Raw genomic sequence first — 13627 nt, forward strand, 5'->3', positions numbered from 1 at the left:
CATGGCCTTGGGCTCTTCTGACCTCTGCTCCTTCTCTGTGAAGCCAGGGTAGCGCTTGGTGGTCCCTGGGGTCTGAGCCATTGGTGCTTCATTCCCTGTCCCCAGGAGGCTCTCGTGGTTGCAGCAGCATTGGGCATGGGCAGGGGGCGTGGGGGAGGGGGACAGCAGCTAAGGGAATCAGCGGTGGCGCTGGTGTTGCCAAGAGAGCAGCTGTGTTTGTAAATATTCACCTGGCAAGGGCTTCCAGCCCTCAGCATCAACTAGCCTCCTCTCCTTCCGCATATCCTATGCCTCCTTCTCCAGTTCAGAATACCAAGTGGTGGCACCAGGCCCCTCCTCACCCCCAAGGACAGTGGGGAGTGAGAGGCACAGCTGTTAAAACCCAGGAAAGAGAGAGAGCAGGAGGAAGGGGACCCTGGTTGGAAGCATTCTGACTTCAAGGTGGCAGGGGCAGAGCCCCAGGGCCCATTTCCAGTGCAGATGGCCCCCAAATCCATGGCTCCACTCCAAGAGCCCTCTGCTGGTCCAGCTTCCTAACCCCACCCCAGCACTCTAGACTTTCATGATCTGGCAAGATGGCTCTGTCAGGACTACTTCCTAAACATCTCCCAAATCTGACCACTCCTTCCCACCCTGCTACCCCTCTCCCTCTCCCCGGCCTGGTCTGGTCCAGCCATCACCGAGTGCCGAGTGCCGTCCAGACTCCCACACCAGTCTCCCCACAGGCCACCCTGCTCGGTGCAGTGTTTACACCGACACCAGAGTTATGTTCCTGATACACAACCATGACCAAATCGTGCCACTGCTCAAAAACTTTATCTGGGTCCCTCCTACCTGAGGACAAAACTTCGAAGTCAGCACCCTGGTACTGAGACCCTCCATGATCCTCAGATTCTTCCTTCCCCTTAGAAACACACTGGCTTCCCTCTATATCTGCCTGGAGGCAGGTGGGGGGTGGAGTCCATACAATGGGTTTGTGTAAACCTCTGAGGGCTTCAGAAATGGGGACGCACAAGGCAAGCCAAGAGATCATTAAAGGACCTCCTTAACTCCCAGTGAAGGGCTCTGAAATAAAATTATAAATTCCTAGGGTCCAGGGCTCCTGCAAAAAGCCAGGGAAAAGGCCCATAGGAGAGTTCTGGTGCTGGACTGACTGGGTCCAAGTCCTGACTCATACTGATAGCTGTATGACCTCAGACAAGTCACTTTACCCCTGTGCCTCATCTCAAAAAATCTCGTGGACAGACTATAGTGCCAGGCGCGCCGAAAGGGAAATAGTCAATAGACAGAAGTTAGCTCAAGAAGTTACTCTGTCTCTGCCAGCCAAAAGGGCTCAAAGACAACCTGCAGAATGACATGCGTTCACACCCTACCTTTCCAGCAGGCTCCTGGCACTGGGCAGGCAGTGAGCTGGTCCCACCAGGACCAGTCTCCCTTTATAAAGGGTATGTGGGGCTTGGGGAGCACTTACCACATCTTGATCAAAACACAAAAGTGGTGAAGGCCCTGCCCCAAGTCTGCCCTCCTGGGGACAGCTGATAGCAACAAATGCCTGCTCTGAGAAGCCAGCTGGTGGTGGCAGAGGCTCCCCGGCAGCTGTGGCAGTGGGTCTGGTAGGGGACGGGGTGCAGAACAGCTCTATGGGGAGCTGATGGCCCCTCAAGGCCCCCGCTGGCCCCCACCCCCATCTGCACGCAGGGCGCACTGGCTCAGATCAGCTCAGAGGCAAGCAACCCAGCCTTAACCCCCACTCTGCCAGGTTGCAAAGAACCTCAGATTATATCCCTCTGCTTCTCCCCACCTCCACCCTGTCTTCAGTTCTAGAGAGCAGTTTGTCAGAAGGGTTGCTTAAGGACAAAGTCTTCTTACACATCTATCTGTGGCCAGGCCCTCAGCCGTAGGCTGGGCACCTGCAGGCAGCATGGGTGGTGGGGGTGGTGGGAAACAGTGGAAGTAGGGGAGGGGATGCCAGATCTCCTGGCAGAGGGAAGCCTGCACTATCGCCCAGGAATCTCCTCCAGCTCCTTCCAGGGGCTGCCTCCGCCCCCACCAGGTCACACCCAGTCTACTTGGGGGATGGGAAAGAGATTAGGCACAGTCCCAGAAAAAATATTTGCTTAGAGATGTTCTGGGCAGTGGGGACACTCCAGACCAAATACCAGTATCAGCAGGTAAAAGATAATGGCTGAGCTTCCCCGCGAGACCCCAGCACAGCAGCACACCAGCTCCTTCTCAAGGCCTGCCCTGAGATGCTTTCCCACTTTGCTGGTGGGGGACAGGGGGCAGAGGAGGTGGGGGTGGCCACCCTGGAGCCAGAATCCACACCTTGGCCTGCTGAAACCAAAGCTGAGCCCCAAAACTCCCTCAGCACCTCTGGCAGGCAGCCAGGGACAGCGAAGTCCCAGGACGTGCAGGGCCTCAATCCTGCAAGTTTTCTTCACAGGGGAAGGAGTGGGGGTGGGGATCAGCTACAGCCTTTTTTCACTCTTCCTTCCCAAGCCAGGATGTGACAGGGCCACTGCCAGAGAGTAAAAGGCAGGTCTGGCCCAGAGGACCCACCGCACCACCCTCAAGCCCTACTCACACTCGGTGCTTCTGAATTTTCCAGAACAGGGCCTTCCCAACACCGTCCACCTCCTCAGGTCGCAGCACAGCACTCTGAGCTCCCTCTTGAGAGCTATGCGCTCAGCCTGCCTGGAAACTCTAGTGCCTGCGGGCCTTGCAACACCTTCCCTGGAGCTGATTCGGCTTGCCCTGCTAGCCCCACCATTGGGGGAGGGCTGCTTGGAGAGCTTCCTGCCTCAGCAGCCCTTACCTGGAACCTGGCACAAGCCTGTTTGGGCTCCCAGGCCCCAGCCTCTGGCAACCCCACCTGGAGGGAGCTCTAAAATGTACAAATGCCTGAAGACCCACCCTCAGCCCCCAAAGCCCTTTACTCTTCTTTCCTGGGGGGACCCTTACTTATCTATGCACATTTTCAGAGATATCTTTAAGGTGAAAGCCTCCTTCGATGCTTCTCAGGGTAGCTTCTGGGGCAGAAAATTCAGTGGACGTACCCCAGCTCCTGGCCGACAGAAAATCACACAGGGTGCCAGAGGCAGGGAGTCCTGGCCCAGCACTGCTGCTCCAGAAAGCACGGGGCCCAGGCGCCAGGTCAAGAGAAGCACAAACCTCACCATCCAGCCCACCTGGGTGGCCTGGTCTGTTAAGACGAAGACACAACAACTCTCCCTCAGCCCGGCACCCTCCCCGTCCACACAGGCATCAAGCTCTGTGCTGAGAGAGGGGCCACCTTCCTCCTGGATTTTAATTAGACTCACAGGACCACAGACGACTGGGGCAGACACAGGGCCGAGGGCCTCCCCGAGCTGGGAATTGCTAGGTGAGGCCCACTGCACGTTCCCCCATGAGAGAAAGGCGCAGGATTCAGGGTTGCTGGGTTACAGAGTGGCTCACCGGCCGAACCTCCCTGAGGAGCCTGAGTGTAGTTCAGAAGGTTTAACTCAGACTCCTGAGGTAGAAAGGCCTAACTAAAGGTTGGCTGTGCCCGACTGCTGCGCAGGGCCCCTGTCTCAATAGCCTGAACCCGCCTCGGACAGGCTTCCCTTCAGCAGTTCACTTGGAGGTGGCCCACATCACCCTCTGCACCCCATCCTCAGCCCAGCACCTCTCAGGAATCTCACTCACCCTAAGCCCTGGTCAAGGAACATGGGCCTGCATTCCTGACAGCCACACGGGGCAGCCAGGCTCAAACAATACTTAATCAGACACTTAAAAATACAAATAGCCTTGAGTGCAGAGGAGCAAAGAGAAACACAGTGTCTTTTACAAGCTCTGAGATAAAAGTTGTCCTTACCACGAATCAGGCTGGACAAAAATTCTCAGAATGAAGAGGGGCAGCAGATGTTAAGACAATGGCAATGTTCCCTTTAGCAGTATTTCCAGGGGACCTGACAGGACTAACAGGGTGCGTGAGCCTCGGACCTCACCGTCCTTCCTTCCACACCAATTCCGGGGGGCGGCAGACAGGGAAAGTGGCGAGGGCCATGAGTGCTACACAGACAGAGGATACACCCTGGCCAGGCCCCACTGTGCAGGAAGCCAAGTCCTGTGGCTACAACATGATCTTTTCCCCACCCCACCCTGCCCGTCCAGGTTAGGGCTACCAGGGCCCTGGCCTTGGGAGGAGTGATCCATTTCATCATTGGCCCCAAGTGAGGGCACACGGCAAACCCTACAGGTTCAAGCTCAGAAAGAGAACGTGGGCTGCTTCTGGCAGGGCCATGCTGCCCTGCTGTCAGAGCTCAACCGCCGGGGGCCAGGGTTACAGGTGGGACATTACGTGACTCCCTCCAGCTCCAGGGAAGTTTCTCATAGGCGGGTTGAGGGTCCTGTGAAGAGGTGGTTGGGGTCACTGAGGTGAGGGGAGCAAGAGAGCAATGGATGCGCTTGCCCACTCGTTCACTCAGGAGCAGCTTGGAGACATCCTTCTTGGGGTAAGAGTCACAAGACAGAACCTAAAACACATCCTCAGACAGGGACAGGGAGCAAGAGATTAGAAGCAAGGTGGGAAGGAGAGTTCTGAGAAGGCAACAGAATCCCAGAAAGAGGCCTGTAATGTGCGGGGACTCCTGGGAAGGAGGCACTGAGGCTGAGAAGACGGCACGTGGCTGCCGAGAGAAAAAGACTATGATCTGTGCTATACACCACCCCGTGCCTTATACATCAGCCACAGGCCGATGGTGTCCACCAGCTCACCTGACCTAGCACCGCAGGGTTTGAGGATGTCAGAGTGTCCCAGGCAAGCCACGCCTCCAGATCCCAGCCAGAGGGACCACTACCACGGCCAGGAGCCAACAAGGCACCTACACCCACCGTTTCCGGGGTCACGGTTTATTTCACAGGAATGACAATGAGCAGAGAAAAGGGAGTTCTGCTTTTGGTTAGTTTTCTGGGACTCTGATAAACAGCTTAATTTTCTGGCTTCCTCATTTTTTGACCAAGTTCCTCTTGAGAACTGCACAAGGAAACACAAATCTGAATCTCGCTCTGTTCAGCACAAAGTCTGTGCTGGTCAGCGGGACCCTGCCACCTCCTGAATCGTCCCCTCTGGAGTGACTCAGGGCCATGGAGAGACTACTGACTTCCACTGCCCTCCAGTCAATAAGACCTGTTGTTGGCTGGGGAGAGCTGGTGGCGTCCACAGAGTTAAGGCAGCCCAGCCCACTGCTGGTCAGGGAGGACTGAGAACTCAGGCCTCCTTTTCAAGGCCAGGATGAATGGGGACTATGCAAATCACTGCCTCCGGAGGAGCTGCAGCAGGGGAGGGCCTGCTGCTGGCAGGCCTGCACCTCTCTACTTGGGTCTGTCACATGAAAGGGTTTGTATTCCTACCGCTGCCTCTGGCACTTGGCCAGACTGGGGCTGTTCTCACCAGAAAACAAAAATCTCTTTCAGACCAAAGTTAAACCAGGTCCCGGCTGGCCCAGGGAGGCTGACAGACGTTGTTCACACTGACCCACTGAGAAGTCATCACCTGGATTCTCACTGAACCCCCCAGCTCTCCAGAGGGAGCTGAAGGCCCCTGTGGCTGCTTAGAAAATCACTGCGTCAGGTCAGGGAAGGCAGGGCCAAGAAATGGGATTGGCCCATTCTGAGGCTCTGGCTGTTATGTCCTTAGTCATGACTGGGCCTCAGGAAGCAACCTTTTGGTATGAGGGAACTTCAGTAATTCCTCATGGAGTTGATGCGGAATGTGGAGAAAGAAATGGGAAGAAATACGTGACAATAAACAAGAGCCCTTGCAGTGCACAGAGAAGACCTTTAAGAATGCGGTCTCGGGTTCCCCTGCCTGCTGCCACAAGCACCCTTGGGCTGTGGGTGGGGTCGTAACCCAGAGCCCAACGCGCACAATCACGCTCCAGAGCCGGGACTCCATCTTCCACAGAGCTCCACAACAAGGTCAGACTTCAACCTTGTTCAGACTTTCAGAGCTGCTTGTCTGACACCCTAGGGTCACCAGGAGCTGTCCATTAACATGGCACAAATATCTGTATCTATCTACATATTTTTAAAGGAATGTATTGATAACAAAACAAAACCCCAACCAGATTCCCAACATATTTTATTACAAGACAGATGGAAGAACATCATCTCAGAATAAAGGATAGTCATTTAACTTGAAAAACTCACAGTACTGCCTTCGTCTTCCACATTGTGTGCCACGTGTGGTTGCAGATTTCCTCTGCAGCGGATGACACCGAGTGAAGAAACCAGATACAAAACAGCGCACACCCTAGGCATCCACCTAGAGACAGGACCCACAGCAGAGGCTAACCTATGTGGACAGCACAAACCTTGTAAGCTATGCAGCATGGATGCTACACAGACTCCCATCAACAGGTGACAATGACACAGCAAGATCTCAAACACACATATGATCATTTAGCCTGAGAGAAAATCTAGGACAAAACCACCTCGGAGCTGATTCTGAACCGATAGGAGGGTTTGTGGATGTTCCGCAGGTGTTCTGCAACCCAAGGCAAACAGGCCTCGTCTGCCTCTTAACCCAGAGAAACCTACCCATCTCTGATGACCATCCACCCTCCTTGGTCCCTCCTTTTGTCAGCTGGGATCATACACCACGCCCAAGAAATCCTGAGCGAGTTCATGGGGCTGCCCCACTGGGGAGAAGCAGGAAGTAGGGGAGGAAGAGAAACGAAACTTCAATCCAGATGGAAAAGGGGACTTCACAGGTCACAGCCTTCCCTGCTGCCTGACCTGTGGCAAGGGGATCAGGGACACACATCCCCAAACCTCCCAACAGCCCACTAGGCCAAGGGAAAGCCGCGTTCCCTTTCTCTGCACCACCCCAGGCAGCGCCAGGCTAAGGAGGAGGCAGCCGGCAGGCTGAGTGGGGGCTGATACAGGTGAGTCAGTGGTGTCCCCCAGAGCACACCCCACGCACCTGCTGGAAGGTACGTTCTCCAGCATCCTGGGGTAAAGGTGGCTTCATGCAGAAGAATGGCCAGAAGCACCACCCCTTCCACAGTCAAGGGGTCATGGCAGGCCTGGATAGGTTCTCCCGGAGGCCCCCTTCTCCATGTGGACACCTGCTTTCCTCTTACTGACCTCTAGGCCCTCACCATCCACCCTCAGGTCAACCTTACTCTCCAGTCTCACTGGCTGGCCCACATTCCATCTTGCTGCATTCTCTGTCCCAGCTCTGACTACCTTTCCATCCCCATCTCTGACTGTCCCTGCTGTGTGGCTCCAGCTGGCCATGCTGTCCAATCTCTGGCTGACCTTACTGTCCCCCCCCACCCTGTAGCCCTCCTGTCCATGTGGCAGGACCCGCAGTCCGTCCCCAGAATGGTTTATAGCCAAGGCTGGGGGAAGGGTTAGTGGTCAGGAAGAACCCCACTGGGGATTCTTGGCCACGAGAACAATCTAGAGAAAACAAAAATCAAATCAAACAACAAAAACACACTAGTGGGAAAAACAGGGCTACCAAGGGCTAATCCCGGTAGCCACCTCCCGTGCTGGTGGGCCAAACTGTGGTGGCACACAGAGAGGGGGTCAGGGTTCCTGGTGTCGATTGGTGGGCACTATCCCAGAGCTGCCCATTCAAGCCAGGCCAGCCTGTCCTCTCTCTCCATTCCTCCAACAGCCATAGTCACTAGAGCTATTCCCGGCCCTGAGAGTTACCAGCCCAGGTTTGCTTACCCCAGGATCTGGCAACGGATGCCGACTGTTACCTCATTGGCACCATCCTGTCCTGGCTTCCTGCTCTAAAGCCCCAGGCGGCAGTTACCTTGGAATGCAGGCCTGAATGAGCGGATGACAAGTCAGAAGCCAGCCACCCCCAACTCTCCGTGGCCACCCCCAAGCACCCCTACTCCCTGGAGTAGCTGTCGGGAGAGGAGAGTATCTCCAGGAAGAGCTGGTGAACAGGCACACACGGAAATTCTTGGGATCTGAAATCTTTCCGGCTCTGAGATTACAGATTGAACTTCTGAACAGACAGCTCGGCTTGGCTCACATTTGTCCCAGCCCGTTTCCCATTTTCCTACTTTTACTTGTCATGGACCCCAAGCCTCACATGAACCAGGAAACCACACCAAGTAGCGAGGTCAGAGGATGACCACACCAACCAGGGGAGCCCAGAGCAACTGAGCAATTATGTGCCACCACCTCTGGGCCTAAGCCGAAGGCCAACCCCAAAGGCCCCAGACAGCACCCCAGCCACAGTGCTCCCCTCCTAGGGCTCAATGAGCGGTTGGTGGGCACTCTGACCAGGCCGACACAGGGCATGGGGCCATCAGACGGCATCCTCCAGTGAGCTGAGGCCCGGGGCTGGGGCCTCCTTTCAGCTCTGCTTGGCCAGAGTGGGTTCCCAGCCTACTGGGAGACTGGAAACTTGGAGCTCTACGGAAACGATAGGATCTCGTCCTCAGAGAAGACTACCTTCCACAAAACCCATCACCCTGCAGCTGCAAGTGCAGCCATTCACTCATCCGTGAACTCACTTCTGGAGCACCTCCTTCTGTTCTGAGCTCTCCAGTGAGGGCTGCTTTGGTTCTGGCTGCAAGGGGCTCACACCTGCTTTCCCCTAGGACTTCCCCCATACTGACGGCATCCTGCAGCTAGGCAGAGAGCCTGGCGCCCAGCAGGAGCACATTCAAGGTCTGCTGTCTGTCAGTGGACTTGTGTTGAGGCAAAAGATTATAAAGCACATCATTACCAAGATAAGTTATTCTCAGGGAATTTTTTCTTATCATTCACTTACACAATCAACACCACACACACACTGTACTGGCCCTGGCTTGGGGCACAGGCAGGAGACACCCTGGCTCTGCCCTCAGGGGATCACAAGGCTCATAGGAGGCCCAAGACCGTAGTTTAGTGGAATCTGTGCCCCAGGAGATGCGTGTGGCTTGAAGGGTGCAGGGACAGTTCACCTTGGCCACCCACATGCTCAGTTTTGGCCATATGCCCTCGATACGGCTACCACACAGGATAAAGCCTCTTCTGCCTGGCCTCCTAGGCCTGAAGAGCCCAGCCCTGGAGACCTCACTGGCTGAGTAGAGATTATGCCAAGCTCTCATTCAACTGTCTTCTCAGTCTTTTCTCTCATGGATCCTTCTGCCTAGAATGTCTGTTCTTTCCCTACTCCCTTTCGGCATGTCAGAGTCCTGCATCTCCTTTGAGGAAGGCTTAGCTCAAGGTGTTATAACTTTAGCTAACATTTAGTTAGCCCTTCCTTATGGGCCAGCCCCTGCTCTTTGCTCTTTACACCTGTCTTCTCCTTAAACATTCCCCATCCAAGGATTGCTCCCTTGTCTGTGCCCACCGACCAGCCTGCTGGAGGGGCTTGGGTTCTTTCCAATCCTCCAGGTCCCTCTGTGGCCTAGAGTCTGAGAATGTGGTCTGACTCACAGCTCTCAGGGGTGGCTTCACCACTGAACCTCCCTGTGTCTTGGTGCTGCATCTGTTAAAGGAGGCTAACAGCACCACAGTGTCATGGGTGAAATTAAACGATAGCTTGCGGACTGTAGAACATGGTGCTGGACACATAATACACGCTCAAGAAAACAGCAGTCAAGTCAGCATGTTTGCAACAACACTTCTGCCATGAAAACACTGCTTCTCCCCAACAGTACTTCATTCACTGAATGTTTTGAGTGCCTACTATATGCCAGGCACTGGCTAATTACACATTGCAGCTTCTGTTACACAAATGCCTGCAACTTCAGCCTCTTTTTGCAAAAAAGTCAGAGCCTCATGCTCACTCATCCTGCATGCTGTGTGTGGGGGACAACCCTGGATCCCATCTGGGGCTGTAGCTGAGCCAGATTCGGCCTTCTGAAGGTCAACCCAAGAGCCCTTACAATCTCAAGTGACAGAAAACCAGTCAGGGAGCAAAGTGGCTAGGTTCTGCTGCCCCCTGGTGTCAGCGTGCTCTCATCGGGAGTACCCCCTACCCCACCATCGGCTGGGGAGCGAGAGAGGGCATTAAGGTCAGAATTCTCCCACATAGAGGTGTGCCATAGGCAAATCCAGGCCTTCTTTTGTGAGGTGTGCCCTCGATGTTCTGCCCGGAGTCCACTGTCTGTCTGATTCCTGGCTGCCGTCCTGGGGCCCCTGGGATGGCCCCAGACCTCACACCCGTCCTCTACCCTAATGGGAGCAGAGATGGAGGGAGAATCCGATTGGGCTGAGCTAAGCTAGGCTGTGCAAGTCTGCACCTGCCCTGGACACCCATAGCCAGATTGCTGTCACACCAGTCTCTGCCACCATTCCTCTTCCTGGAACCTAGCCTCAACTGGGCCATCTTTGGCCAGACTTAATTCTCATCCATAATATCGCAACAGCTTCCCACTGCTCTCCCAGCCTCCGCTCTCCTCCTGCTGGCTTAGCCTGGCCACTGCAAGGGCTTTTCTGCCCCCGAAATAAAACCCTCTTCTCTAGAATCCCCTCCCATCCAGACTCCATCCCCTCTGACAACCCACAATATTCAGGCAAAAGACCCTAAAAGACCCGTCTCCCACCACAGTTCTTCCTGCACGTCTTTGCTGACCTGACTTTCTCTACCTGGGGTTTGGCCTACCTGCCTCTGACAAACACCCCTGTATGCTGCAGAAGCCCACTCAGACGTCACCGATGGTCGGGTATATGGTTGCGCAGACTGGATCCTGTAGAAGGACACAGGGTTGCATCAGCCTCGAAGTTCATCCACCAAGAGGGGAGCCTCTTTCTATTCTGTACAAGGGTGCCATTTGGCAGGCAGAAGTGCCAATCCATTGGGAGCACTCAAAGTCCTCTGAGTGCTCACAGCACTGAGACCATGTTTTCCTGGGCCAGGCACGGCATCTGACTCGCCACACCGGGTCTATTTTGTTTCCTTGTTTATTACTCAACACACAGGAGGGATCTGGGTTGGCCTCAGTATAGCCGTTGCTCTGCCAAGGCTCAGAGCACATGGTTGCGTCCCCCAGATAGGCAGTTCCTCCTCCAGGTGGCTCTCCTCTATCCTTGCCTTGTCTCTGTAGGCCCAGACTGGGTGGTAAACGGCACATCACTCTACAAAGAGTACTATCACTTCAGGGGGGCCAGAGGATTCTGGCAGCTGCCATGGGATCAGAATGTGTTCTCAGTGTTAGCCTAGGTGTCCTCCCTGCCCTCGGAGAAAGGCTGGGTCCAGGCAGAGTCCCAAGGAAGGTAGACATGATCTGTGAATGCCATGACGTGTGGCTGGAGTGAGCGCCACACAGCAGCCTCAGTGTTTCACGCTTACACCAACCGTGGCATCTTTTGAGAAATTTCCTGTACTCATTGAGAAATCTGGCCTCTAGGGAAGCAGCTGCCCCCCTGTACCAAGAGCCTCCCTGCTTGAGCATTCCGAGGCCCCTCAAAAGCCCTTCAGTGAGGCGGTTTCCCCACTCTAGGCGGCACCTGATCACTTTGCGAAACACTCCGCACCAAAGCAGGACTGACGGCCAGTTTGAGTTAGTGTTGGCTGAATCCCACTTTCAGATGAGCATCTTGCACTGAAAGGATTTTTTTCCTCAGAGGCTGCTGATGACTCCTGCAGTTCTCAGGCACCTCCCTGTAGCCACAGAAGACCAAGGCTCCAGAGAGCTACCCTTGGACCTACAGCCGGGGGGTTGTTGTTGGTGGTGGTGGTGGTGGTGGTGATGGGGTCTCCTAAGGGTAGGGCGACGGGGTCCTCGCACAGGGAAAGGGCTCTGAGAGCATCAGCCACGCAGTAAGCAGGGGCTGTTACTATCATCATTGTTATTTTGATACCTCCAGCCTTCTGTTCCTAACCCTAGCTCTAGCTCCAACCCTGTCTGCTGGATGTGCACATCAGACCCAGAGGGCCCTGCCTGGCTTGTCCTCAGACCGGGCAGACAGAAGGAGCTTAGGGAGCTGAGGGGATTAGGGAGGCCTCACTCTCTCCCCAGCTCAGGGGAGCTGCCCCTGTGGCCTGACACAGGGCAATGGTGGCAGGGGACGCCCACCAACCCTTTAGTTCAAGCCTGATGCCACGAAGCACTTAGCAACGATGGATCAATTAAAACTTCAGATCAAACCCTAATCTTTCAGGTATTATCCGTGTGACATTGGCAAGTCAATTAACCTCTGAACCTCAGTTAAAAAACAAACAAACAAACAAAAGAAAACCCCAGCATCACTGACCTCCTAGGATTTGCCGTGAATATTAAATAACAGGCAAAGTTTCAGTTAAGAATTTCAAAAGGGTCGACTTCCTCCCCTTCTGCTCAGAAAAAACCTTACTACTTCCTCTGATACTGCTGTTTGAATGTGAAATAACAATAAAACTAACATTTCATAAAGCATTTGCTCTGGGCTAGGTCAGCTTAAAGCCAGTTTAAGGTTCAAGCACTGCACATACATGATCAGGCTGAATTTGTACAAGGGGGTAGGTGGAGACCCTTTAGTGGTATCATAACCTAGAGGAAATCAAAGCTCATAGCCTGACTGATGCAGGCAGGAAAACTGCTGGATGAATGGGTCCTGGGTGAGAGCCCAGGTTCTGTGTGGGGGAGGAAGAGTGTTGGGCAGGGACTTGGAGGAGGGGGGTCCTCAAAGTTTCTTGAGAGGATGCAGAGGTAAGAAGCTGACTCCTGTGAGGGGGAGAGGTTGTGGGCTGGCACAGTGGGGACACAAGCCCTGGGCATGGCTGAGGAGCCAGGGGAACCCTGCTTTACCGAGGGTCAAAGGTGGGCAGGGAGGGGTTGTGAGGAGACCCTCTCAACCAGGATTGGGATGCCCCAGGTCAGTCTGGGTCATGTCCTTGACCTGCTGTGGGACCTCAGGGCCCAACACCCTCCTTTTCTGGACCCTGGAGATGAACAAGGATAAACTGTCAGTCCCTGGACTTGGTCTTGGGGGACGACTGGGCTCAGGCCTAGTCTGTTCAGCGGATGGTCCTCGCCATATTGGGGGTGGGGGTGGGGGGAGGCCACGAGAACTAGAGGGAAGTTGTGGGGTCGCAAAGACGAGCTTGTTGTGGGGTCGCAGTGAGCAAGGTCCCTCATTTTTACTGACACAGCTGCTTCCCAAACGCGGCCCGGAGCCCGCCAGAATTTGGAAGGGGGAGACTTGGGCGACCTAGCGGAGTCCCGAAAGGATGGCTCAGGAGCCGGGGCTGGGGGCTCAGACAACCCAGGACCAAGATCCCACAGTGTGCTGGGGATGGGGATCACGGACGAGGACGGGGATGGAGGGACTCACCCGAGAACAGCCAGAGGGAGCCCCCCGACACGAGGAAGAAGGTCAGCATATCGGTCAGCGGGACCCAGCCTGGCCCCGCACGGCCGCCCCGGCCCGCAGCCCAGCAGCCCCAGCAGTCGCCGCGCCGCCGCCGCCGCCGCCGGGTATTTTTAGCCCCCGCCCCTCGGCTCCGCAGCGCCCCGCCTTCCCGCGCGGCTGCGGCGTCTCGGCGGGAGGGGGAGGGCCGGGAGCGCGCTCTGCACTGGCGCTCGCAGCCAGTTCTGCCGCGGGCCAGGTCGGGGCGCCCGGTACGTTCACCCCCACGTCGGAACCGCCGAGTCCCCGGACGGGGGAGGGGCCAGGCTGCAGAGCGGACCGGGCCTCTCCA

The 13627-nt window shown here is 55.5% G+C and overlaps 1 protein-coding gene across 6 annotated transcripts in view; it reads right to left on the minus strand.

Annotated features, from left to right (window-relative positions):
* Window positions 1-13418, minus strand: part of ACSL6 (acyl-CoA synthetase long chain family member 6) — a 63078-nt gene extending 49660 nt beyond the window's left edge. For 4 of the 6 annotated variants that reach the window (XM_025293069.3, XM_025293064.3, XM_025293066.3 and 1 more), the window contains exon 1: window positions 13261-13418. In XM_025293069.3, the coding sequence (XP_025148854.1) occupies window positions 13261-13309 (49 nt within the window). In that variant the 5' untranslated portion in view covers window positions 13310-13418. Of the gene's footprint in view, window positions 1-2584; window positions 2691-10609; window positions 10695-13260 lie in introns of those variants that run through there. The other 2 variants (XM_025293067.3, XM_025293068.3) reach the window with 2 other exon arrangements.
* Between the last annotated feature and the right edge of the window lie 209 nt (window positions 13419-13627).

This window comes from Bubalus bubalis, chromosome 9 (genome assembly GCF_019923935.1).
Source record: "Bubalus bubalis isolate 160015118507 breed Murrah chromosome 9, NDDB_SH_1, whole genome shotgun sequence".
NCBI lineage: Eukaryota > Metazoa > Chordata > Mammalia > Artiodactyla > Bovidae > Bubalus > Bubalus bubalis.